The sequence below is a fragment of the Salvelinus sp. IW2-2015 genome, linkage group LG16, assembly GCF_002910315.2.
Source record: "Salvelinus sp. IW2-2015 linkage group LG16, ASM291031v2, whole genome shotgun sequence".
NCBI classification, from domain to species: Eukaryota; Metazoa; Chordata; class Actinopteri; order Salmoniformes; family Salmonidae; genus Salvelinus; species Salvelinus sp. IW2-2015.
In genome coordinates, this window is record NC_036856.1 from 6,402,851 (window position 1) to 6,429,689 (window position 26,839).

Sequence of the window (26,839 nt, forward strand, 5' to 3'; positions counted from 1 at the left end):
GTTGGCGGTTTGTGTGCGAAGTATATGATTAATGTGATTATAGTTATAAATGTATCCACGATAAGTGTCCCTTTTTCTCCCCCCCCCCCATCTCTGTTGTAACAAGCCGTCATATTGTGTCAGTCCACGAGGGGCATTTGTCTCATGTAAAGGGTGTATGTTTATTCTGTGTTATTATTTAGTTAGCTAGTAAATAAATAATTAAACCAATTTGTGTAGTACTGAATCATGATTAAGGCTAGGGTTTTTGTAGATGCAAGGAGGTTACGACGGTTCAGAATGATGATGTGGTATGAGGTAATGATTAATACGTTGACTGTTTTATGGATGGGATAGGTAAAGACATTTAGAGTTTAATTCGGAAGATGGTAACTCTTTAAACAACCTCTTCCGTGGTTTCCCAAATTCTAATGAGTTAATTGTTACATGATTCATTTAATTGGGTAACAATTAAACAGATTTAGTTAATTAAATAAATAACAGTCATCAATTTAATGAAAGTAAAGTCACGACAGCAGTCTTAGAATGTACTAAAAATCTAAACATATAGCCCGACATTTGTATCACAACTAAAGTTGCATAAATAGCTCTAAATTAAGCATATAGGAGGACCTGTTTCTTTGTTAACCGCTCAACACAGAATAGCCTCATGTGGGTACTCCCTCAAATCATTTGTAGAAAATATCCTTTCTATTTTATTCAGCTTTGTTCAACTGTATTCTTCATACTATAAAATTCTACACAAATCTTGTCTGCTAAATGAACTAGTATAGCCCACAGCCATATTATGGCATAGCCAGATCAGGGCCTAACATAAGGACAACTCATTCTGTTCTTCTGAAATAGATTACTTCTTCATATCATGCTTCTTTAGACCTGTCTAAAATAGATAATGGATTTATTGAAAAAGTGTAGGCTATATTATATGGATTTATTAGACTTTTTAAAATGTAGATGTTCCAAAAGGTCTGCATCAGTGGCTTGTAGGCTATGTGTGGAACCCAGGTGATGCTAAATGTGTTTATGTTAATTAACGTCAATTACCGTGAGACCAGCAGTTATTTGTTTGACAATCACCGGCTGACAAAATAGAAACTCTCCAATTAGTTGCAACTTATATTGGAGTTCAAATCAAATGTTATTTGTCACATGCTTTGTAAAATACAGGTGTAAACCAACAGTGAAATGCTTACTTACACGCCCTTCCCAACAATGCAGAGAGAACCATATAGAAAAATAATGACACAAGGTACAAATAAATACACAATGAGTAACGATAACTTGGCTATATACAGGGGGTACCAGTACTGAGTCGATGTGCAGGGGTACGAGGTAATTGAGGTAGATATGTACATATACACTGAGCTCCAAAAGTATTGGGACAGTGACATATTATTTGATGTTTTGGCTTTGTACTCCAGCACTTTGGATTTGACATTTTTGATCTGAAAAGTTGAGGTTGGATTTGATGAGGTTAAAGTGCAGACTGTACGCTTTAATTTTAGAGTATTTTCATCTATATCGGGTGAACCGTTTAGAAATTACAGCGCTTTTTTGAATAGTGTGTGTGGACCATGTTCATTCCTTAGTGATGTGGACACCCGAGGAACTTGAAGCTCTCGACCCGCTCCACTACAGCCTTGTCAATGTGGATGGGGGCGTGCACGGGCCCTCTGTTTCCTGTAGTCCACGATCAGCTCCTTTGTCTTGCTGAGATTTAGGAAGATATTGTTGTCCTGGCACCACACTGCCAGGTCACTGACCTCCTCTCTATAGGCGGTCTCATCGTCGTTGGTGATCTGGCCTAACACCGTCGTGTCGTCAGCAAACTTAAAGATGGTGTTGGAGTCGTGCGCGGCCACGCAGTCGTGGGTGAACAGGGAGTACAGGAGATGACTAAGCACACACTCCTGAGATGCCCCCGTGTTGAGGGTCAGCGTGGCGGAGGTGTTGTTGCATACCCTCAGCACCTGGGGGCGGCACGTCAGGAAGTCCAGTGTGTGGATCTGTTGGGGCGGTATGTGAATTGGAGTCCAGCGTGTCTGGGATTATGGTGTTGTTGTGAGCCATGACCAGCCTTTCAAAGCTTTTCATGGCTACAGATGTGAGTGCTAGTCATTTAGACAGGTTACCTTTGCCGAGTTGTGTCTGTTGTTCAGGCTAAAATGTTCCCACCTGATCTCGCCTCCTCCCGCCCGCCTTTCCAGAAAAACCCTTTGACCTGACCAGAAAATAATAAAACCTCTATTGATAATTGATTCTGATTGTTTCTTCTGGATTGATCATTTATTAAAGCCATGGCTGTAATGCCTCCGTTTCTCTTAGCATTAAAAAAGTAACTTCTTTGTATTTTACTGTTACCGTGTCTTGTGTTAGAAACTTTCTTAAGCTTCGGAGGAATAAAAAGAAAAAGAATCAGTATTGTATATCTCAATAATCCAATAATAAGAATAATCCAAAGGCAATAATCCAAGAAAATGTTTTACTAACGTCCAGCTGCCATACAGGAGCATCAAAAACAACATATAAAAATGAACATTTTCCATTTCGAGGACATAGCTCATGGAAAAAATGTTTGGGATATTGCATAAACTACAGTGCAGACACTGAGGAAAATGTTGGCTCGTTTGGTCAATGTTTGGGGTCAGCTCATGAGTTTGACCTCTTTTGGTTGATTTTCCTATTGAGTTGTGAATCAAACAGCCTCTTATCACAAGTGTCTTTTTTTACCATTCACAGAGACCATGTGTGTGGAGCTTCCCAGGGGATGTGGGGTCTTGGTAACCAGGGAAACAGTTCATCTCCCATTCTTCTCAGGACATTGGACCCTATAGCCCACCCTGTAAGCTTGCAGATACACACGCGCCTGGTTGATCCTGCAACCACAGAGAACAGTCAGACTGAGGGATAGTGTGTGTAGTGCAGTATGTTTCAGTGATGGTTTGGTTGTGTGTTATATAAAGGAGTGTTGGTGTGTGTGTGTGTGTGTGTCTGAGTGATGAGTGAGTGAGTGAGTGAGTGAGTGAGTGAGTGAGTGAGTGAGTGAGTGAGTGAGTGAGTGAGTGAGTGAGTGAGTGAGTGAGTGAGTGAGAGCATGTGTCCATGTGTGTGAGATCTGTCACCTGTACTTGGTGCAGAGCTGAACTCCCAGGGGTCCACAGCGGTCAACGTAACTCTCCCTCACACCCTTCCTGACAGCACGGGCCATACTGACCACAGTAGTGACCACAGGACACGTCCTGATCAACACACACAAACAAACAGAGAAAAACTCAGGCCGGGATTCATTCAAAGGCGTGCTGCGGCGCTGCGCACTACACTGCCTACAAATAAGGAATGCCCGTGCAGCTTGTTGGTGCTGGGTTGGCTGGTTGGTACTCACAGCCTCTCACAGCGGATCCCAGCCGTGCCCTCTGGACAGGTGCACTTGTTGTGAGGACTACAGGTGGCACCGTGTTGACAAGGGGGCACACAGGGGGTGGTCACCGCTACAGACACAACACACACACATCTAGATGTATTATTCTCACGCAAAGTCACCTGCGTCATACTGTACAAGCACATTAACACACACATCCCTGTCTGTCTTTCACACGCAGGCATGTGCACGCACGTGCACACACTTACACACACTCACCTGTCTCACAGAGACTCCCAATAAAGTCACTGATACAACGACATCTGTTGAGGCCCACACACACGCCACCATTTTTACAGGGCTTTTGGCACTGCACAGGCTCTGGGTGAAAAACACACACGCACAGTGATGCCTTCACATTGTAGTACTGAGATACAGTACTATCACCACTAGAGGGCAGCATATCATTATCTTATTACCTATCTGGCAGCGAGCGCCTTGCCACCCTCCGACACACGTGCATTTGTTGACATCTACGCACCTCCCTCCGTTCTGACAGGCTGGTGTGCACAGAGCTAGAACACACACAAACACACGCGTCACACACAGACACATATATATGTAAAATGTGTGACCGTAAGTATCTTTGGATAAAAGCGTATGCTAAATGGCATATTTTTATTATACTGTATATTTGTGGCACGGAAATTCACATTTTTAACAAAATATAGCACGTTACAAGCAATGTTCCCTCTAAACTGCGCGCGGCCGCGCAGCTCCCCCGGGACTGCCGTGCAGAATAAATATTAGCCTGAACAACGAAGCACAAGACTGAACTTCACTCAACTTTCAAGAGTTTTCCCCCTTAGTTAACACTACCAACGTTTCAACACAATATTAGCCACTTTGAATGCAACATACCCGAAACAAAACAAACTATGCAAGACTTAGTATGCAAAACTAACTATGCAAGTGCTTTTGTTGTAGGCAGACGCATAGGAGTAGGATGCAATTGCCTTGACACTAACAACTCAGCCCCTTTTTTCGTTTTTGTACTTTTCACCTCTTTTTCTCCCCAATTGGTAGTTACAGTCTTGTCCCATCGCTGCAACTCCCGTACGGACTCGGGAGAAGCGAAGGTCGAGAGCCATGCTTCCTCTGAAACACGACCTTGCCAAGCCATACTGCTTCTTGACACACTGCTTGCTTAACCCGGAAGCCAGCCGCACCAATGTGTTGGAGGAAACACTGTACAACTGGCTACCGAAGTCAGCGTTTATGCGCCCGGCCCGCCACAAGGAGTCGCTAGAGTGCGATGGGACGAGGACATCCCGGCCAGCCAAACCCTTCCCTTATCCGGACGATATACAGACAGGCTGGGCAAATTGTGCCTAAGATCAAACCCGGGTCTGTAGTGGCGCCTCAAGCACTGCGATGCAGTGCCTTAGACCGCTGCGCCACTCGGGAGGCCAAACTCAGCCCCTACTCTACACAGACCGGTACAGCATAACCAATCAGAGCTGAAGTAGGCATATATGCAAATAGACCATTGCCATATATAGATCTGTTTCATTCAATTTGAAGAGGACAGTGTTGGGGCCAGTGTTGTATTTTGATACGGTCTTGAATAAACTAAGTAGCCAATAGGCAGAGGGTATCATAATTTGTCTGATTCTCTGTAATAATGGTATTGGAATAATAATGCATTTTATTTTGTAGTGGTTTCTTGCATCAAACAACACAACATTTTCAATCACCTCCTTGTCTGAAGGACATGTAGATTAACAGGTTAAGGTGAAGCCCTGCATATTTTTTTCAAAAGGCTCATGCAATGTACACCTACATTGGATGTTACTGTAGGCTGAATGATAGAACAGCTATTTCCATGTTAAATTGTCATGGGATGCATTTTCTCCATTGTTTTTGACGGTAGGATACTGGTAGACCTACATTATGATCAAATAGCCACAGTAGCCTACTTGACCGCTGTCTGAAGCTGTAACTTAAAGCAGGTACAACCTCAGTGTTCACAGTAAACGCACACTGGAAGTTGCACAGAATATTCAATGTTCAAGTCTGCGCTCAGCGGACCTGAAATGTGCTATGTGGCGAAAAAAAAACAAGACGGAACATTGGATACAAACAGTGCCCCATAAAATATGGTCAAAATGAATCTGAGGCTCATGTGTCCAGTGTGGTTGGTGTCCTGGATGCATTCAGATAGTTTGTTTGTCTACTCACGTGAGAGGCACTGAGGGCCCGTGTAGTCCGAGGGGCAATGGCAGCTCTCCGGACCCACACAGCGACCACCGTTGGCACAGGGCAGCTCACACACAGCTAGGGGGAGAGAGAGCAGAGGAGAAGTGAGAGAGGAGAGAGAGAGAGAGTGAGAGAGAGGGGGGGGGGTATATATATAGAGAGAGAGGAATAGAGAGAGAAGGAGAAGGGATAGAGAGAGAGGGAGAGAGAGAGAGAGAGGCAGGGGGGATAGAGAGAGAGAGGGGATAGACGAGAGAGAGAGAGAGAGGGATAGAGGAGTGAGCGAGAGAGCGAAGAGGAGAGAGAGAGAGAGAGAGAGAGAGAGAGGAGTGAGAGAGTGAGAGAGGGGGGGGGGTATATATAACGCAGACGCATGAGAGATAGGAGAGAAGAGAGGAGAGAGAGAGGGAGAGGAGAGAGAGAGAGAGAGAGGGGGGATAGAGAGAGAGAGGGGATAGAGCGAGAGAGAGAGAGGGGATAGAGCGAGAGAGCGAGAGAGAGAGAGAGAGAGAGAGAGGGGGACAAGAAAGGAGGATGCGAGAGAAGGGGAGGGAGGGAGGGAGATGAAAAGTGTCACAGTATGTGTCAGGGTGGGGGACTGACATTGGCCAAGTCTGAACAAGTACCCTATTCCCTTATATAGTGCACTACTTTTGACCAGAGCCCTGTACAGGGAACAGGGTGCCATTCCAGATGCAGCCAGCGTGACGGGGACAGTGTACCTGTGTGACAGCCGGTCCCCGTCCAGCCAGGTAGGCAGAGACACATGTTCCAGCGCATACATGTTCCTCCATGGGCACAGGGCGGGGAGCACATGGCTGAAACACGCAACAAACATGTTATTCACGTCATGTCACAATGTTAACAACACTTACTACACTGAACAAAAATATAAACGCAACATGTAAAGTGTTCGTACCATGTTTCATGAGCTGAAATAAATTATTTTGTTGGGAAGAACTAATTCTGATTGGCTGGACCTGGCTACCCAGTGGATGTGCCTATGCCCTCCAAGGCCCACCTCTACCCAGTCATGTGAAATCCATAGATTAGGGCCTAATTTATTTATTTAAATTGACTGATTTCCTTATATGAACTGTAACTCAGTCAAATCTTTGAAATGAATTGTTGCGTTGATATTTCTGTTCAGTACATATACTACATGTGTCTATAGTATATGTGTGTGGATTTAGGCCCCAATACATACACACGTACCTGAACAGCCAGGACCAGGGTAACCTGCAGGACATTCACAAGAGTGAGGGGCCACACACGCTCCATAGTTCTGACATGGGGGGTCACACACCGCTGGACAGGTGCAGAGACAGAGACAGAGACAGAGACAGAGACAGAGTGAGTGAGTGAGAGAGAGAGAGAAAGAGAGAGAGTGAGAGAGAGAGAGAGAGAGAGTATGAGAGAGAGACAGAGAGAGAGAGAGAGAGACAGAGAGACAGAGAAATATAGGTCGAGAGCAAGAGACTGAAACTAAATCACATGCAGCATAATCATTAGCCTAGGCAGCTGATAAATGGGCGCTAGATCTGCACTACCGTTAGACGTGCATTCCCGGTAATAAACTCGTGTCCCTTGTGGACCGGCTCGGAAATAAAGCATCCTCCATTCAGGCTGCAAAGGCATCATTTCCCTTTTTAACCAGTTTAAATGGTGAGCCGCCGGGGGAAAAAACGGAACAAATATACTGTATGTGCTGAGTGTACATCAAAACTAAACGATGCAGAACTAGCGGCCACGAGCGACTGCCTAGGCTACATAACCGTGGTAGATGCCTCAACACACATATAATAGTCTAATATAGAATGATAAGTAGAAACCAGTCATTTTGTCCATTACATATGCTTTTTCAGTTACTTTTTATTTACTCATTAGAGTACTTCTCAGAGTTCAGGCCGTGGGATATACAGCAGACTCACGTTGGCACTTGGTGGGGTCGTCGGTACGAGCTACATAGCCCTCCCCGCAGCTGCAGTTAAAGCCACCAGGGTGGTTCTGACACAGCTGCTCACAACCGCCGTTAGTGAAGTCCCCACACTCATTCACATCTGAGACAGAGGAGAGAGACCGCCCAGTGTCAGACAAGCAGATAGACAGAGACAGAGAAGACAGGGGCAGAGAAACAGAGACATGGAAGTTCATATTTGGAGGTGTTCTGTACATATAAGCTTGTTGTTTTAACCCCAAAGTAAAGGAAATGTCTCATACATATTTTCATAGACTGGACAGTTTTTTTATATATTTTTTTATATCAAGAAGCAGGTGACCTTGAAGGGGAAAAAGCAAGAGGAAAGAGAAATAGAGGGAAGGAATAATAGGAAGACGTTCTCACCCAGGCAACTCCTCAGGTCCTTGCCCAGTTCCCATCCTGCACTGCAGCTACAGTAGAGAAGCCCCTCGGCGCGTACAGTACACACGTGGTCACAGCCGCCTCTCCTAAAGTCGCACGACGTCACGTCTGCCCAGGAGAGAAAGCACACGCTACGCGACATAGTACACAGGAGACACACAACTGGTCCGATCTACTCACGCACAACACACTCTCGTGTATGTTGGAAACCCCCGACTTTTGGAAACGTAGGTCTGAGTTTCTCTGTGGAGCACTGTGAGAAATCACTTGATGGAAAGTGGACACGAGTACAATACCACAGCAACATGGGCAGAAAATAAGGATGCAGTCATGCACACTGTCGGTCTGGGTTTCTTTGTGGAGCACCGTGATAAATTCAAACAAACACACACACACACAGTGAGGTGAGGCGAAGGTGGCGGACGTACTGACACAGCTGATATTGTCCGCATGCAGCAGTAGAGGGGCGGGACAGGAACATGTGTGTCCCCCTGGTGTGTTGGTGCAGGTGTGGGAGCAGCCCCCGTTCTGGAGCTTACACTCGTCAATATCTAACACACACACCCACACAGACACAGAGAACACACACCAAATTACAAACTGTGTTACAGTTAGCGGCATCCAACAGATACATAACAAGCTAAATAAAGTGCATTTCTCAAAAACTGAAAGTAAGCCCGGATAAAATACAATACTCTTGGGAGTCTAGGCTGACTACTTTACCTCTAACATACTGTCTAGTTGGATAGATTTACCATCCTACTCCACACTATGCTTTTCTAAGGTTTTACAGTAGCAGAACTGGGCCAGAACATGGCTGAACTGGATCTTAGTGGCCCACTGACTACTGACCTACACAGCTGTGGCGGTCGATATGAAGCTGGTAGCCAGGTCGGCAGGAACACAGGAAGGAGCCCTGCGTGTTGGTGCACACCTGCTCACACGTCCCGTTCTGCACCACACACTCATCAACGTCTGGGCGACCAAGGGCAGGGAGGAGATTCAGGTTAGTGCGTATTCATTAGCTATGTAGTGTACTGTAGGTGGTTAACTAGCTATGTACTCTTTATATGTTGAGGGTAGTTTACTCTTTATGAGTACACAAAGGAGAGCATTCTGTCTGTCTGTGTTAATAGCGATATGCTCTTTACCTGTACACGGAGTAGTATCCTCTAGTAATTGTGCAGTGCTGTAGTCGACCTGTTCAGTACTGTTGTTTACCAGTGCAGTACTGTAGTTCACCTGTGGTGTGTTGTAGTTAAAGGCCCAGTGCAGTGAAAAATGTGATTTCCCTGTGTATTATATATATTTCCACACTATGAGGTTGGGATGATACTGTGAAATTGTGAAAACTATGATAATGCCCTTTTAGTGTAAGAGCTGTTTGAAAAGGCCGCCTGAAATTTCATCCTGTTTTGGTGGGATGGAGTTTTGGCCTTACATGGTGACATCAACATGTGGTAAATTAGTTAACAGACCGATAAGAGAGTTTCAAACCTCTCTGCCATTAACAGCTAGTTTTCAGTTTTTCCCTCTCCATCCAGACTGCTCCCAGACAGTCCAAGAAAAATTCTTGCTTGAGAAATTTGTCCTTTAAAATATATATATATTTTTTTTTTTATCGAAAACAATCGCAGTAAGGTACTTAATTGTTACCCAGAAATTATTGGATATTGAGATAAAAACAGCTGCATTGGACCTTTAACCTGTGTAGTATTGTAGTTTACCAGTGCAGTACTGTAGTTTACCAGTGCAGTACTGTAGTTTACCAGTGCAGTACTGTAGTTTACCAGTGCATTACTTGGTTAGTTTACCAGTGTCAGTGTACTGTAGTTTACCAGTGCAGTACTGTAGTTGACCAGTGAAGTACTGTAGTTGACCAGTGCAGTACTGTAGTTTACCAGTGCAGTACTGGTAGTTTACTAGTGTACCAGTGTACCACTGTAGTTTACCAGTGCAGTACTGTAGTTTACCAGTGCATTACTGTAGTTTACCAGTGCAGTACTGTAGTTTACCTGTGCAGTACTGTAGTTTACCTGTGCAGTTGTGTCCGTCCTGGGCTAGCTGGTAGCCTGTGCCACAGTGGCAGCTGTAGCCTCCTGGCTCGTTGGTGCAGTTGTGCTCACAGTGACCATTGCTCAGGGCACACTCATCAACATCTGTAACCATGGCAATCAACAGACATCCATAATAATACACTGTAGTAGAGCACAGTAAAACAATGGTATGTACAGCAACACCTTGAGCACACACACACACACACACACACACACACACACACACACACACACACACACACACACACACACACACACACACACACACACACAAGCCATCTGCTTCTGTCTCACCCACCGAAGCAAGAGTAGCCATCCCCATTGAAGCCCTGGTAACACTGGCAGAAGTAGGAGCCAATGATGTTCCCACAGCGAGCATTAGTATCACAACCGTGACGCCCTGATGCACACTCATTCTCATCTGGAGTAGAGAGACAGAAAGAGAGAGAGAGGGAGGGAGGGAGGGAGGGAGAGAGGGGACACAAGTCATTATCAACAAATCAACTTCAAATTGCATCTGCAACCCTTTACATCTGCAACCCTGTGACTATTAAACTCTCTAAATCTAAAATACATTTTCCACAGAAATATTACGTTCCGTTATGCAATGACATTGCTTCTTACCTTCACAGTATGTGCCATTGCCCCGGTAACCTCTTTGGCAGACACACTTATAACTCCCAAGAGTGTTCTCACACACACCCTGACCAGCACACACCTCTGGAGTTTCCTTGCACTCATCCACATCTGTGAAAGAGAGAGAGAGGGAGAGAGAGAGAGAGAGAAAGAGAGAGAGAGAGAAAGAGAAAGAGAAAGAGAGAGAGAGAGAGAGAGAGAGAGAGAGAGAGAGAGAGAGAGAGAGAAAGCGAAAAAGAAGTTAAGAAATACTTACATCTCAGAAGATAAGTCAGTTTTAGGGTGGTCCTGCATGGACCCCAAAGAACCAGTAAATCAAGCATCCAGCGTGAACCGTGAGCCACAGGTCCACAAACCGGAAGCTTTTCAGGGCAGTCATGAAGGGTCTACTGGGTTACACACGTGAGAATCTGCTGTTGGCACCCATTCAAATTAGCCCCAATCTGCCTTTTTTAATCTCGCCCATTCACTTAATTACTCATTTCTAATTAGCTAGGAATGTTGTTTTAAAATGTTTCAACCCAACATATTTGGCTGACCTACTGCACACCCATTATTCTTGTGCAGGGTCTGCTATTAACACGCTAATGTAACGGAGTTAAAAATGTACCGTAAACTCACTCCACAGCTAGCTTGAAATGTCGCCGATGGAGCTATCCAATTGCTACCTTTGGTATAGCTCAAACGGTTGGTAATGTTTTCAAGGAGGATGGTCACGTGTGTTTGCGAGCAGAGGATCACTGGTACGAGCCCGGTATTTACGGACAGGGACTGTGGAGGACGATACAGTGAGCACCAAAAGTATTGGGACAGTGACACAAATACAGTATCATACCCGCAATACATGCTAACCTAACCGGGATGCTAGCCTTCTAGGCAGAGTTCCTCTGTCCAGTGTCTGTGTTCTTTTGCCCATCTTAATTTTTTATTTTTATTGGCCAGTCTGAGATATGGCTTTTTTTCCCCAACTCTACCTAGAAGGCCAGCATCCCGGAGTCGCCTCTTCACTGTTGACATTGAGACTGGTATTTTGCGGGTACTATTTAATGAAGCTGCCAGTTGAGGACTTGTGAGGCGTCTGTTTCTCAAACTAGACACTCTAATGTACTTGTCGTCTTGCTCAGTTGTGCACCGGGGCCTCCCACTCCTCTTTCTATTCTGGTTAGAGCCAGTTTGCGGTGTTCTGTGAAGGGAGTAGTACACAGCGTTGTACGAGATCTTCAGTTTCTTGGCGATTTCTCACATGGAATAGCCTTCATTTCTCAGAACAAGAATAGACTGACGAGTTTCAGAAGGGCTTCATTCTGGCTATTTTGAGACTGTAATCGAACCCACAAATGCTGATACTCCAGATACTCAACAAGACTAAAGAATGCCAGTTTTATTGCTTCTTTAATCAGAACAACTGTTTTCAGCTGGCTAACATAATTGCAAAAGGGTTTTCTAATGATCAATTAGCCTTTTAAAATGACAAACTTGGATTAGCTAACACAATGTCCCTTTGGAACACAGGAGTGATGGTTGCTACCGGCGACGACAGAGACGGCCGCCTCGCTTCGCGTTCCTAGGAAACTATGCAGTATTTTGTTTTTTTACGTGTTATTTCTTACATTGGTACCCCAGGTAATCTTAGGTTTCATTACATACAGTCGGGAGGAACTACTGAATATAAGAGCAACGTCAACTCACCATCATTACGACCAGGAATATGACTCTCCCGAAGCGGATCCTGTGTTTTGCCTTCCACCCAGTACAATGGATCGGATCCCAGCCGGCGACCCTAAACAACAACGCCGTAAAAGGGGCAAACGAAGCGGTCTTCTGGTCAGGCTCCGGAGGACGGGTACATTGCCGCTCACACTCCCTAGCATACTACTCGCCCAATGTCCCAGTCTCTGACAACAAGGTTGATGAAATCCGAGCATGGGTAGCATTCCAGAGAGACATCAGAGACTGTAACGTTCTTTGCTTCACGGAAACATGGCTCCTCGAGAGACGCTAACGGAGTCGGTGCAGCCAGCTGGTTTCTTCACGCATCGCGCCGACAGAAACAAGCATCTTTCTGGTAAGAAGAGGGGCGGGGGGGGGGTATGCCTTATGATTAACGAGACGTGGTGTGATCATAACAACATACAGGAACTCAAGTCATTCTGTTCACCTGACTTAGAATTCCTCACAATCAAATGTCGACCGCATTATCTACCAAGGGAATTCTCTTCGATTATAAGCACAGCCGTATATATTCCCCCCCAAGCAGACACATCGATGTCCCTGAACTAACTTTATCTGACTCTATGTAAACTGGGAACCACACATCCTGAGGCTGCATTCATTGTAGCCGGGGATTTTAACAAGGCTCATCTGAAAACAAAACTCCCTAAATTCTATCAGCATATCGATTGTGCTACCAGGGCTGGTAAAACCCTGGATCATTGTTATTCTAACTTCCGTGATGCATATAAGGCCCTCCCCCGCCCTCCTTTCGGAAAAGCTGACCACGACTCCATTTTGTTGCTTCCAGCCTACAAACAGAAACTAAAACAAGAAGCTCCCACGCTCAGGTCTGTTCAACGCTGGTCCGACCAATCTGATTCCACGCTTCAAGACTGCTTTGATCACGTGGATTGGGATATGTTCCGCATTGCGTCCAACAACAACATTGACGAATACGCTGATTCGGTGAGCGAGTTCATTAGAAAGTGCATCTGCGACGTTATACCCACAGCAACGATTAAAACATTCCCAAACCAGAAACCGTGGATTGATGGCAGCATTCGCGCGAAACTGAAAGCGCGAACCACTGCTTTTAACCAGGGCAAGGTGACCGGAAACATGACCGAACAGTGTAGCTATTTCCTCCGCAAGGCAATCAAACAAGCTAAGTGCCAGTATAGAGACAAAGTAGAGTCGCAATTCAACAGCTCATATACAAAAGGTATGTGGCAGGGTCTACAGTCAATCACGGATTACAAAAAGAAAACCAGCCCCGTTGCGGACCAGGATGTCTTGCTCCCAGACAGACTAAATAACTTTTTTGCTCGCTTTGAGGACAATACAGTGCCACTGACACGGCCCGCTACCAAAACCTGCAGGCTCTCCTTCACTGCAGCCGAGGTGAGTAAAACATTTAAATGTGTTAACCCTCGCAAGGCTGCAGGGCCAGACGGCATTCCCAGCCGCGTCCTCAGAGCATGCGCAGACCAGCTGGCTGGTGTGTTTACGGACATATTCAATCAATCCTTATCCCAGTCTGCTGTTCCCACATGCTTCAAGAGGGCCACCATTGTTCCTGTTCCCAAGAAAGCTAAGGTAACTGAGCTAAACGACTACCGCTTCGTAGCACTCACCTCCGTCATCATGAAGTGCTTTGAGAGACTAGTCAAGGACCATATCACCTCCACCCTACCTGACACCCTAGACCCACTCCAATTTGCTTACCGACCCAATAGGTCCACAGACGACGCAATCGCAACCACACTGCACACTGCCCTAACTCATCTGGACAAGAGGAATACCTATGTGAGAATGCTGTTCATCGACTACAGCTCAGCATTTAACACCATAATACCCTACAAATTCGTCATCAAGCTCGAGACCCTGGGTCTCAACCCCACCCTCTGTGCAACTGGGTACTGGACTTCCTGACGGGCCGCCCCCAGGTGGTGAGGGTAGGTAACAACATCTCCACCCCGCTGATCCTCAACACTGGGGCCCCACAGGTGCGTTCTGAGCCCTCTCCTGTACTCCCTGTTCACCCACGACTGCGTGGCCATGCACGCCTCCAACTCAATCATCAAGTTTGCGGACGACACTACAGTGGTGGCTTGATTACCAAAACGACGAGACGGCCTACAGGGAGGAGGTGAGGGCCTTCAGAGTGTGGTGTCAGGAAAATAACCTCACACTCAACGTCAACAAAACAAAGGAGATGATTGTGGACTTCAGGAAACAGCAGAGGGAGCACCCCCTATCCACATCGACGGGACAGTAAGTGGAAAGAGGGTAGTAAGTTTTAAGTTCCTCGGCGTACACATCACGGACAGACTGAATTGGTCACCCACACAGACAGCGGTTGTGAAGAAGGCGCCAGCAGCGCCTCTTAACCACAGGAGGCTGAAAAATTCGGCTTGTCACCAAAGCACTCACAAACTTCTACAGATGCCACAATCGAGAGCATCCTGTCGGCTGTATCACCGCCTGGTACGGCAACTGCTCCGCCCACAATCGTAAGCTCTTCCAAGTATGAGATCTGCACAATGACATCACCGGGGGCAAACTACCTGCCCTCCAGGACACCTACACCACCCAATGTCACAGGAAACAGGAAAACCATAAAGATCATCAAGGACAACAACCACCCGAGCCACTGCCTGTTCACCCCGCTATCATCCAGAAGGCGAGGTCAGTACAGGTGCATCAAAGCAGGGACCGAGAGACTGAAAAACAGCTTCTATCTCAAGGCCATCAGACTGTTAAACAGCCACCACTAACATTTAGTGGCTGCTGCCAACATACTAACTCAACTCCAGCCACTTTAATAATGGGAATTGATGGAAATGTATGGAAATGTATGTAAAAATGTATCACTAGCCACAATGCCACTTAATATAATGTTTACATACCCTACATTACTCATCTCATATGTATATACTGTACTCTATACCATTTACTGCATCTTGCCTATGCCGTTCTGTACCATCCCTCATTCATATACCTTTAAAGGTCTAATGCAGACATTTTTACCTCAATATCAAACAATCTTTGGTTAACAATGAAGTACCATACTGTGATTTTTCTCCTCAATTAAAATGGTGAAAAAGAAACAAAAATAGCTTCTTAGCAAAGAGCAATTTCTCAAGACAGAATTTGTTGGGACTCTCTGGGAGTGATCTGAGTGGGGAGGGGAACACTGAAAAATAGCCGTTGCTGGCAGAGAGGTTTGGACACTAACAGCTCTTACACTAAAAGGCCATTATCATCATTTTTACAATTTCACAGTACTATTCCAACCTCATAGCGTGGGAATGTATATAATATATACTGTAAAATATACTCCACTGGGCCTTTAATATACTGTGAGAGGTCAATGACCAGCCGGAGGAAGACGACACGACATCACCCTCCTCAGGGGAGAGGTACTCAGTGTAAAGCCAATTAGTACACAGCTGGGCCCACTAATTGCTTCGTGTCTTCCTCCTATATAGGTGTGCCAGGAGAGGATCTGGGGGAGGATTGAGAGGTGAGACGGGGACCTGTGAGGACGTCAGTTTTTCCTACCTCAGAGAAAGCTTCTGTGACTCGGCACCTTGTCTCTCTGTTAACCAAGACAGGCTTTAGGTAGAGAGAAGCGTTCCTCCTCTAACTGTTACGTGTAGATGATAGTCTAAGACAGGAGAAGAAGTTCGTTGTTTTGCTTTGTTTTTTGGTCAACGGCTTAGTTTATGTTCATTTGTTTTGTTACGCAGGTGTTGGACGTTACCCTGTACTGGAGTTATTATGTCGGGCGAAAGAAGACCCGTTTTAGTAAACGATACAAAAGACAAGGAACCACTGCCTCTGGTCTGTTCATTTTATGCCTACCGCCTGTGTTCGATGCTTCGGACAATCTGATCCGTTCACAAAACTGAATTACAATTGAATTACATTGTCAGCCTCAGTCGGAATAAGATTGACACATACTGAAACAATAACAGCAACCACAAGAGACCAACTCACCGATGCAGGCTGGGGCCTCTGCTCTGAAGCCAGGCTGACACTGACACACGAAGCTACCAGGGGTGTTCACACACACGTTCCCCAGCTCCCTGCGACACTGCTCCTCAAAGCTGCACTCATCAACGTCTGAGAGAGATATACATATATCATTCACCCATCAATATCTAAAAATGTACACACACAGGGGAATGTACAGAGTGCATACACACACACAGTCTTGCACAACTGACCTTGTGGGGACACACAATTCAGACACCAACACTAATTCTAACCTTAAACCCCTAGAAATAGCATTTGACTTTGTGGGGCCTAGAAAATGTCCCCAGTTGGTCAAATTGTTGTTAGGACTCCTGGTCTCCACAAGTATCCTTAAACACGTCCACACACGTAACAAAGACCTCACCCACACAACTGTGTCCGTCAAGAGCCATAACGTATCCAACTGGACAGGAACATGAGAAGGATCCAAGGGTGTTCCTGCAGTCTGCCCCAGACCCACAGGCCTGCAGCCCTGTCACTTCAGCTAGAGCACACTCATCAATATCTGAAACACACACATGAATAAGCGCACACACACACACACAGAGAACATCACATAACTCTCAAGCGCAAATGCTAAAGCCGCACACACACTCACCTTGGCATCCTCCTGCACCCATCAGGTAACCACGGAGACATTTGCATAGGTATGAGCCGGGTGTGTTTGTGCAGTTGGCATGGAGACTGCATGGTCCTGGCCCCTCCCCTTTACACTCATCTACATCTGATACAGAACGAGAGACGCAATATAAAAGAGCAGCACAGTAGATTCCATGTTAAAAGTGGCACAGACCATACCACTGGTGTACTGTAGGTGTATGCTCTTTACTGAGTTAGACAGAGGGTGCACTTGGACCAAAGCATGTTTTAGCATGGGCAGTGCCATTGAGGGCTTTCACCATTTGGAAGTAACAGGAGTGTTCTAGTACATCTCTATGGACTCACCTAGGCACCCTGCTGCCCGCTGCAGAGTGTAACCCACAGGGCAGGCGCAGTTCTCTCCTGCAATATTCACCATGCCAACAGGGCATCCACAGCCCTCGCTGCCCACCAACACTACCTGATTACCTGGGCACTGACGGGTGGGGGTAGGAGCTGGGGCTGGGGTAGATGTGGTGTTGAAAGAGGCTGCCGGGGCTGAGGAAAAAGAGATGGATAAGAGGAGAATACGGAGATGCAGTAAGTGGAGGGGAAAGGTGGGTGGCAGGGAGAGCGGTAGAGAGAGACAGAAGGAAAGTAAGATAGACAAGAAGATTACAGATGCTCAGTATTCAATAACAACATAATAATAGGCTCAATATTTTGAGACACTCACTTGCGGCTGGTCCACCCCCCTGCTCAGTTCTACTGAAGTTCCCAATGGTGTTCTCGACCTCTAGGTTCTGAGAAGAGAGGAACAAAGCAATAGGTCTCCTCAAAATGACGCGCACCACTTCAACTCAAAAAGCAGGAGAGTATGGGATGATATGCTTTACTCAAAGAATGAGAAGCCGCAGAGAAAACATTGACACTGCGCAACATGTTGCATCACGTCACTTAAAATCTTAATTCGAGCGTTTCCCACAGACTCCTATACCCTGGGCGCCAGGCGGATATAGCTTCAGCCGACTTCCAAATGTCTTGTCAAACAATAATGTTCTGACATTGCTTTAATGAAGAAACAGAAAGTCTAACGCCCAGGCTGATTTTGCTACTTTTGACCATTGAGCGCCACGTTCAGTCTGGTTTAACCAGCCTAGCAAACTCTGGCCCTGATCTGGAAGAGGGTCCCAGACACACAGACAGTCACTGACCTGGCTCTTGGTGAGTGACGCCTCTGTGTGTTTCAGGACCTCGTTGTCGCTGCCATTGGGGGTGGTAAGGGGCTCTGCCACACATATCGCTGCCAGCAGCACCAGAAGGTGAGTCCGAGGCCGTGGCATCATCTCCTGACCCTATGGGGAAGAGGGAGAGTTTAATACATCACAGGCAGGGCAACAACTTGACACACAGAAGGACAGAGGTGGACAGGTGATTGGGTCAATTAGACTGCAGAATACCAATCACCTACAAGTAGGTAATAAACTTACTTTCGAAACATGGTCAACTTTTTTTGGGGGGGGTGACATATACTAATACATATGATCAATGTTTATGAATAGTTCATGCTTTATATACACATTGATTCATTATCATACCGATCATCATGTATAATAAATAGGCCTAAAAACGGCATTCTGTATTTATAATTTTTTTTGTGGTACTTTTTACCCCTTTTTCTCCCTAATTGGTAGTTAGAGTATCTTGTCCCATCACTGCAACTCCCGTACGGACTCGGGAGATGCGAAGGTCGAGAGCCATGCGTCCTCTGAAACACGACCCCGCCAAGCCGCACTGCTTCTTGACACACTGCTCTCTGGGGGTGGGGGTAGGAGCACTGCTTCTTGACACACTGCTCTCTGGGGGTGGGGGTAGGAGCACTGGCTTATTGACACACTGCTCTCTGGGGGTGGGGGTAGGAGCACTGCTTCTGACACACTGCTCTGGGGGTGGGGGTAGGAGCACTGCTTCTTGACACACTGCTCTCTGGGGGTGGGGGTAGGAGCACTGCTTCTTGACACACTGCTCTCTGGGGGTGGGGGTAGGAGCACTGCTTCTTGACACACTGCTCTCTGGGGGTGGGGTAGGAGCACGCTTCTTGACACACTGCTCTCTGGGGGTGGGGGTAGGAGCACTGCTTCTTGACACACTGCTCTCTGGGGTGGGGGGTAGGAGCACTGCTTCTTGACACACTGCTCTCTGGGGTGGGGGTAGGGAGCACTGCTTCCTTGACACTGCTCGCTTAACCCGGAAGCCAGCAGCACCACCAATGTGTCCGAGGAAACACCGTACAGCTGGCGACCAAAGTCAGCGTGCATGCGCCGGCCGCCACAAGGAGTCGATAGAGCGCGATGGGACAAGGACATCCCAGCCGGCCAAACCCTCCCTAACGCTGGGCCAATTGTGTGCTGGCTGCGACACAGCCGGGGATCGAAACCGGATCTGTAGTGACGCCACTAGCACTGCAATGCCGTGCCTTAGACCGCTGCGCCACTCGAGAGGCCATGGCATTCTCCTTAAGTAGGCTGCCATGATGGTCTCACCTGGTCGATAACATATTGCAGCCTAAATGTGACTCTATTTAGTTAATTACATGCTTCAAATCGTGATGATCACTGACCATTAAATAGCTTACTTCCAGTTTCAGATTTTCATATGCCTCCGATTTATAAGGTTGAGTGGCACAGCGGTCTAAGGCACTGCATCTCAGTGCTAGAGGCGTCACCACAGACCCTGGTTTGATTCCGGGCTGTTTCACAACCGGCCGTGATCGGGAGTCCATAGGGCGGTGCACAATTGGCCCAGCGTCGCCTGGGTTAGGGGAGGGTTTAGCCGGGTAGGCCGTCATTTTAAAATAAGAATGTGTCTTAAACTGACTTGCTTAGTTAAATAAATGTAGTGAAGACATCACAAATATAAAATTAAAAACACATATGGAATCATGTAGTAACCAAAAAAGTATTAAACAAATCAAAATATATTTTATATTTGAGATTCTTCAAAGTAGCCACCCTTTGCCTCGATGACAGCTTTGCACACACTTGGCACACTCTCAACCAGCTTCATGAGGTAGTCACCTGGAATCCGTTTAAATTAACAGGTTAATTTACTTGTTAAAAGTTAATTTAAGGAATGTCTTACCTTCTTAATACATTTGAGCCAATCAGTTGTGTTGTGATAAGGTAGGGGTGGTACGCAGAAGATAGCCCTATTTGGTAAAAGACCAGAGTCCATATTATGGCAAGAACAGCTAAAATAAGCAAAGAGAAACGACAGTCCATCATTACTTTACGACATGAAGGTCAGTCAATTTGGAAAATGTTAACAACTTTCAAAGTTTCTTCAAGTGCAGTCGCAAAAACCATCAAGCGCTATGATGAAACTGGCTCTCATGAGGACCGCCACAGGAAAGGAAGTCCCAGAGTTACCTCTGCTGCAGAGGATAAGTTCATTAGAGTTACGAGCCTCAGAAATTGCAGCCCAAATAAATGATTTACAGAGTTCAAGTAACAGACATCTCAACATCAACTCTTCAGAGGAGACTGCATGAATCAGGCCTTCATGATTGTATTGCTGCAAAGAAACCACTACTAAAGAACACCAATGAGAAGAAGAGACTTGCTTGGGCCTAGAAACATGAGCAATGGACATTAGACTGGTGGAAATCTGTCCTCTGGTCTGATGAGTCCAAATGTGAGATTTTTGGTTCCAAAAGTCTTTGTGAGACGCAGAGTAGGCAAACGGATTATCTCCACATGTGGTTCCCACTGTGAAGCATGGAGGAGGAGGTGTGATGGTTTGGGGGTCCTTTGCTGGTGACACTGTCTGTGATTTATTTAGAATTCAAGGCACACTTAACCTGCATGACTACCACAGCATTCTGTAGCGATACGCCATCCCATCTGGTTTGCACTTAGTGGGACTATCATGTGTTTTCAAAAGGACAATGACCCAACACACATCCAGGCTCTGTAAGGGCTATTTGACCAAGCATGAGAGTGATGCAGTACTGCATCAGATGACCTGGTCTCCACAACCACCCAACCTCAACCCAAATGAGATGGTTTGGGATGAGTTGGACCGAAGAGTGAAGGAAAAGCAGCCAACAAGTGTTCAGCATATGTGGGAACTCCTTCAAGACTGTTGGAAAAGCATTCCAGGTGAAGCTGGTTGAGAGAATGCCAAGAGTGTGCAAAGCTGTCATCAAGGCAAATTATGGCTACCTTGAAGAATCTCAAATATAAAATAGATTTTGATTTGTTTAACACTTTTTTAGTTACTACGTGATTCCATATGTGTTATTTCATAGTTGTGATGTCTTCACTACTATTCTGCCATGAGGAACATAGTGAAAATAATGAAAAACCCTTGCGTCCAAACTTTTGACTGGTACTGTACGTCCAGTAAAACATGGTGCAGCTCCTGGACGTGTTTATGTTTACAGTTGTGCATATGACTCATAGGAGGCAGAAAGGAAAGGCATGAAAAAATTTTGTGCTTCATTTCAAAGAGGCTTCGGTGTTAATAGGTGGAATGATGCACACTCATCCCTGCGCTATAGGCAGGTGAACATAGCCTACCAGGCACAGAAAGATGGTTTAAAGTGGCTCTGGCTCTTTGTTCATAACTAAAGCTATTTGCTTTGTCGTGATGACAATACGTTCCCTGGGAAATTAGCTAATTGCCAGAGTAGGTATCTAAAGAACCATTACTAATGTTTGCCCTTGTGATTCAGAGGCATATGAAAACACTGAAAATGGAAATAAGCTATTGAATGGTTAGTGATCATCACTATTTGAAGCACGTAATTACCTAAATACCTACTGGGAACAGATGTCAATTTAACGTCTATTCCACGTTGGTTCAACGTAATTTCATTGAAATGACGTGGAAACAACGTTGATTCAACCAGTGTGTAGAATTACATTTAGGCTGCATTATGTTAGTCTATTGGCCAATCCAGCACATTTGGTTCCTTGGAAGTTGTGGGAACTTACATTTTTGGTTTCCCATTGGTTCTGGGAAAGGAGCCATACGTTTCCTGACTGTTAGAACTGAACGTTTTTTTTWAAAAACGTTCTGAGAACTGAAGTGAACATTTTGGCCTGTTCTGGGAATGCACATTTTTAAGTTGCAGCGAGGTTCTGAGAATGTTTCTCTGTGGTTCACTGGAAGTTTTCCTGGGAGGTTTTATTAACGTTCTGAGAAGGGAAATTCTAGGTTATTTGAAGGTAATTAAATAACGTTATGAGAGCATGTTTCATTAAAACTTTTAATTACCCTGCTAGCTTACGTTAACTGTTCTGAACTCCAAGCACAGATAGGACACTTTGAAATTAATTTGCTTAGGCATTAATCATGCAAACACATGTATTATTTATTGTGGCATGGCGTCAGTGAGATTCAAAACTATGATCTTCTGCTCTCTATCCATGGAATTAGTCCATTGTGCCACCAGGATGGTGCTTACATACCATGTTTTTTTTACTCATACAAAGCTGTTCATTTGAGTATTTTCAAACATACCTTATTTCAAAGGAAACAAGCACTCATTAAGATTACAAGATAGAGGACAGAGTTTTGTTGATCCTGAGAACGGAACGTGTATATTTTTAAATAACATTCCTTAGAACGTTCTTTGAACATTACTAATGATTTCTTGTGTTTTTTTTATGGAAAGTTTTCTTAATGTTCTGAGAACATGACTTTAAATAGAACCATCGCAGAGTACGACCCTGCCTCACGCAGGAAGCGGCGCAGGTCCTAATCCAGGCACTTGTCATCTCCCGTCTGGATTACTGCAACTCGCTGTTGGCTGGGCTCCCTGCCTGTGCCATTAAACCCCTACAACTCATCCAGAACGCCGCAGCCCGTCTGGTGTTCAACTTTCCCAAGTTCTCTCACGTCACCCCGCTCCTCCGCTCTCTCCACTGGCTTCCAGTTGAAGCTCGCATCCGTTACAAGACCATGGTGCTTGCCTACGGAGCTGTGAGGGGAACGGCACCTCCGTACCTTCAGGCTCTGATCAGGCCCTACACCCAAACAAGGGCACTGCGTTCATCCACCTCTGGCCTGCTCGCCTCCCTACCTCTGAGGAAGTACAGTTCCCGCTCAGCCCAGTCAAAACTGTTCGCTGCTCTGGCACCCCAATGGTGGAACAAACTCCCTCACGACGCCAGGTCAGCGGAGTCAATCACCACCTTCCGGAGACACCTGAAACCCCACCTCTTTAAGGAATACCTAGGATAGGATAAAGTAATCCTTCTAACCCCCCCCCCCCCTTAAAAGAGTTAGATGCACTATTGTAAAGTGGTTGTTCCACTGGATATCATAAGGTGAATGCACCAATTTGTAAGTCGCTCTGGATAAGAGCGTCTGCTAAATGACTTAAATGTAAATGTAAATGTAAACCATGAGGAAACATTATGCTTAAGTACTTCCAACGGGAACAACGCTGCTTCTTAACGTTCTGAGAACATGACTTTAAATAGAACCATGACAAAACCTGTAGGGAATGTTATGGGAAGGTTGTATGCAAAATAACCATAGGACAACCACCCTCTCAACAAGCTCTAAGAGACATATGGTTCTCAGAATGTTATGTGCTAGCTGAGAAGTGGGAATGGGACCGTCATTGCACACAGTGATGTAAAGTACTTAAGTAAAAATACTACTTAAGTCGTTTTTTGCAGGTATCTGTACTTTACTATTTATATGTTCTTTATATTTTTCTTTCAGCATAAACTTGTACTTTTACTTCATTACATTCCTAAAGAAAATGATGTACTTTTTACTCCATACATTTTCCCTGACACACAAAAGTACTCATTACATTTTGAATGCTTAGCAGGACAGAAGATTTTTGTAATTCACACACTTATCAAGAAATCATCCCTGGTGATCCCTACTGCCTCTGATCTGGCGGACTCACTAAAAACATACTTTGTTTGTAAATGATGTGTGAGTGTTAGAGTGTGCTGCTGGCTATCCATACATTTAAAAAACAAGAAAATGGTGCCATCTGGTTTGCTTAATATAAGGAATTTGAAATTATTTGCACTTTTACTTACTTTTGATACTTAAGTATATTTTAGCAATTACATTTACTTTTGATACTTAAGTACATTTAAAACCAAATACTTTTAGACTTTTACTCAAGTAGGATTTTACTGTGTGACTTTCACTTTTACTTGAGTCATTTTCTATTACGGTATATTTACTTTTACTCAAGTATGACAATTAGGTACTTTTTCCACCACTGATTGTACATAATGAGAATGCTGTTCTTGTAGAGATTGTAGGCTACACAAATCCACAAGGATTCAGGAGTAGCTTGTGATTTGAACCATCGTTTATCAAGTCAGCCATATCAATCATGGTTCTGAAAAGGGAGTACAAAGTATGTAAATGAATGAGATGATCTCAAGAATATATTCAAACAATTGAGAAGATATTTGTATTTCACGTCCAGATTGAAGTAGAATTCAATTAACTCTGATCAATGCCTGACATGGACATGCACTCGAATCTGCAGCTGAGATCAGAGGGAACAAATTAATAAATTTAGGGAACACATTTTTATATCGAGGGTATTATTTGTTTATATTGAGGGAACGAATAAAAAATGACCATGACCCCTAAGGGGATCCCTCCATACTATGGAATACAACAACCAACAGCTGAGCTGAGCAGACAAGCGATTCGACCCATTTAAACTGCTGGGGGTAGGCTAACAGACATTATGTCTAGACATGTAACACTGGCTACAAAGCTAGATGAAGAGACAGCAGAGTAGACCCTGTTATTAACCATCTTCCGTTCTTGTTCTTTCTCCATGACACGCCCGGGTAACTATCCACTATCCAGAAGAAAATAAACGTGTTTCCACTTAAGGTGCGTCTGGGATGATGCAATGGAATGGAAAAGTATTTCGAACTGTGTGCGTAATAATAACTTTGTCTTTTCTATTCTGAATGCCCATGCCCAGAAATATATTATCCCTCCCGCTGTTTCTAGTATGGAACGCGTTTGCGCAATATCTTCACGCATCTCTTCAGGGTATAGCGGTCCAAGTACGATGTCCTGCCCGACACCCATAGACTATAGCCTAATAGTAAGAAGTATCCTACCAACTTCCAATAACTGCGGATCAGACGTGAATTCATAACCTGCAGTTACAGTCGTATTCAGTTATTATCCCAGATCACACCATGTAAATGCGTTTGAAATGGACATATATAGAGAAAGCAAAACATGCAATCAAATAAAGTTGCTTACCAGTAACAGATAGTCGATTTGGGTCCACTGGGTGAGCGAGGTTTCGACTTGCCAAACGCGTTTCTTCCACGGTCTCCTCCAGATGCGAGATAAATCGTGTGGAGTTGTCTTTCCCCACAAACCAATCCAGCAACTCGACGTAAGGGGCTGTGCTGTACTCCTCCACATCCTGTCCAGGAATTCTATACTTCCCATTCCTTAAATCCCAAACCGCAGTGGAGGAACAACAAGCTAAATCGCTCTCCTCCTGAGTGCTGCCTGAGGGCGCGGCGTCCCCTGTCTGAACTTTTGATTGAGGTCATAAACTATAGTGGGGAAAGGGAATTATGCCGAGAGCGTGGCAGAAAACATTGATAGGATAAAATAGCCTTTCAATGCATTATAAGAGAATAGATATGTATTAATCTAACTGTTGGGTTGCTTGCACAATACACCCTAGATCAGCAGTGGGCCTACAGCGAGGGTAAGCCTCAGAGCAGCGCCCCAAAGCAACGACCCATGGGCAGTTAGGGCTTAGGTCTCTTGCTCAAGGGCACAACGGCAGTATGCAGCCCCTGATATGTTGATGCCAGAAACCCTCCGGTTGCCAGCTGGGTCATTCCATCAATTCGGTGCCTTTTAAGAAGTATAACCAGGTCAAAACAAACTTTTGATTTCACCTAATTTTAACAAAAACGAGGCTATATACAGGGGGCATCGGTAATCTGTACATGTAGGTGATGGCAAAGGGGGGGTGTCAATGTAAATTGTCTGGTGGCGAATTTTATGAATTGTTCAGTAGTCTAATGGCTTAGGGGTAGAAGCTGTTGAGGAGCCTTTTGGTCCTAGACTTGGCGCTCCGGTACCGCTTGCCGTGCGGTATCAGAGAAAACAGTCTATAACTTGGGTGACTGGAGTCTCTGACAATTTTATGGGCTTTCCTCTGACACCACCTATTATATAGGTCCTGGATGGCAGGAAGCTTGGCCCCAGTGATGTACTGGGCTGTTCGCACTACCCTCTGTAGTGCCTTACGGTCAGATGCCGAGCAGTTGCCATACCAGGCAGTGATGCAACCTGGCAGGATGCTCTCGATGGTGCAGCTGTAGAACCTTTTAAGGATCTGGGAGCCTATGCCAAATCTTTTCAGTCTCCTGAGGGGCAAAAGGTTTTGTCGTGCCCTCTTCACGACTGCCTTGGTATGTTTGGACCATGATAGTTCGTTGGTGATGTGAACACCAAGAAACTTGAAACTCTCGACCTGCTCCACTACAGCCCCGTCGATGTTAATGGGGGCCTGTTCGGCCCGACTTTTCCTGTAGTCCACGATCAGCTCCTTCGTCTTGCTCACATTGAGGGAGAGGTTGTTGTCCTGGCACCACACTGCCAGTTCTCTGACCTCCTCCCTATAGGCCTTCTCATCGTTGTCGGTGATCAGGCCTACCACTGTTGTGTCAGCAGAAAACATAATGATGGTGTTGGAGTCATGTTTGGTCACGCAGTGGTTAATAAAATAAACAAGACTATTAAGTGCCAAATAAAGTAACAGGGTTCACTGTTGACTGATTGAAGATTATC

General features: G+C 45.3%; 1 protein-coding gene across 2 annotated transcripts; it reads right to left on the bottom strand.

Annotated features, from left to right (window-relative positions):
• Positions 1–2,463: 2,463 nt before the first annotated feature.
• Positions 2,464–25,500, bottom strand: si:ch211-221n20.8 (latent-transforming growth factor beta-binding protein 4). Of its 2 annotated transcripts, none has more exons than XM_024004694.2 (22): positions 25,283–25,500; positions 18,220–18,360; positions 17,742–17,808; positions 17,495–17,563; positions 17,025–17,150; positions 16,791–16,931; positions 16,388–16,513; positions 10,661–10,783; positions 10,335–10,457; positions 10,016–10,138; positions 8,832–8,954; positions 8,408–8,530; positions 7,962–8,087; positions 7,549–7,677; positions 6,833–6,925; positions 6,340–6,435; positions 5,600–5,695; positions 3,838–3,933; positions 3,638–3,739; positions 3,383–3,488; positions 3,123–3,239; positions 2,464–2,876 (listed from the first exon to the last, which is right to left on the bottom strand). In XM_024004694.2, the coding sequence occupies exons 1-22, from the start codon at positions 25,475–25,477 to the stop codon at positions 2,798–2,800; spliced, it is 2,520 nt and encodes an 839-aa protein (XP_023860462.1). In that variant the 5' UTR covers positions 25,478–25,500; the 3' UTR covers positions 2,464–2,797. The 2 variants fall into 2 exon arrangements, with proteins under 2 accessions (XP_023860462.1, XP_023860461.1); XM_024004693.2 differs by having other exon boundaries at positions 17,372–17,563.
• Positions 25,501–26,839: the final 1,339 nt, after the last annotated feature.

What these genes read in the sequence shown, in the direction of transcription:
- si:ch211-221n20.8 (XM_024004693.2), bottom strand. Translation starts at nt 25,477, where the DNA reads ATGGGAAGTATAGAATTCCTGGACAGGATGTGGAGGAGTACAGCACAG. An exon ending in CGTCACTCACCAAGAGCCAG is followed by an intron (nt 17,809 to 18,219) that starts GTCAGTGACTGT and finishes CTCTCTTCTCAG; the next exon opens with AACCTAGAGGTCGAGAACAC. An exon ending in GGGCCCTCAGTGCCTCTCAC is followed by an intron (nt 3,934 to 5,599) that starts GTGAGTAGACAA and finishes TGTGTGTTCTAG; the next exon opens with CTCTGTGCACACCAGCCTGT.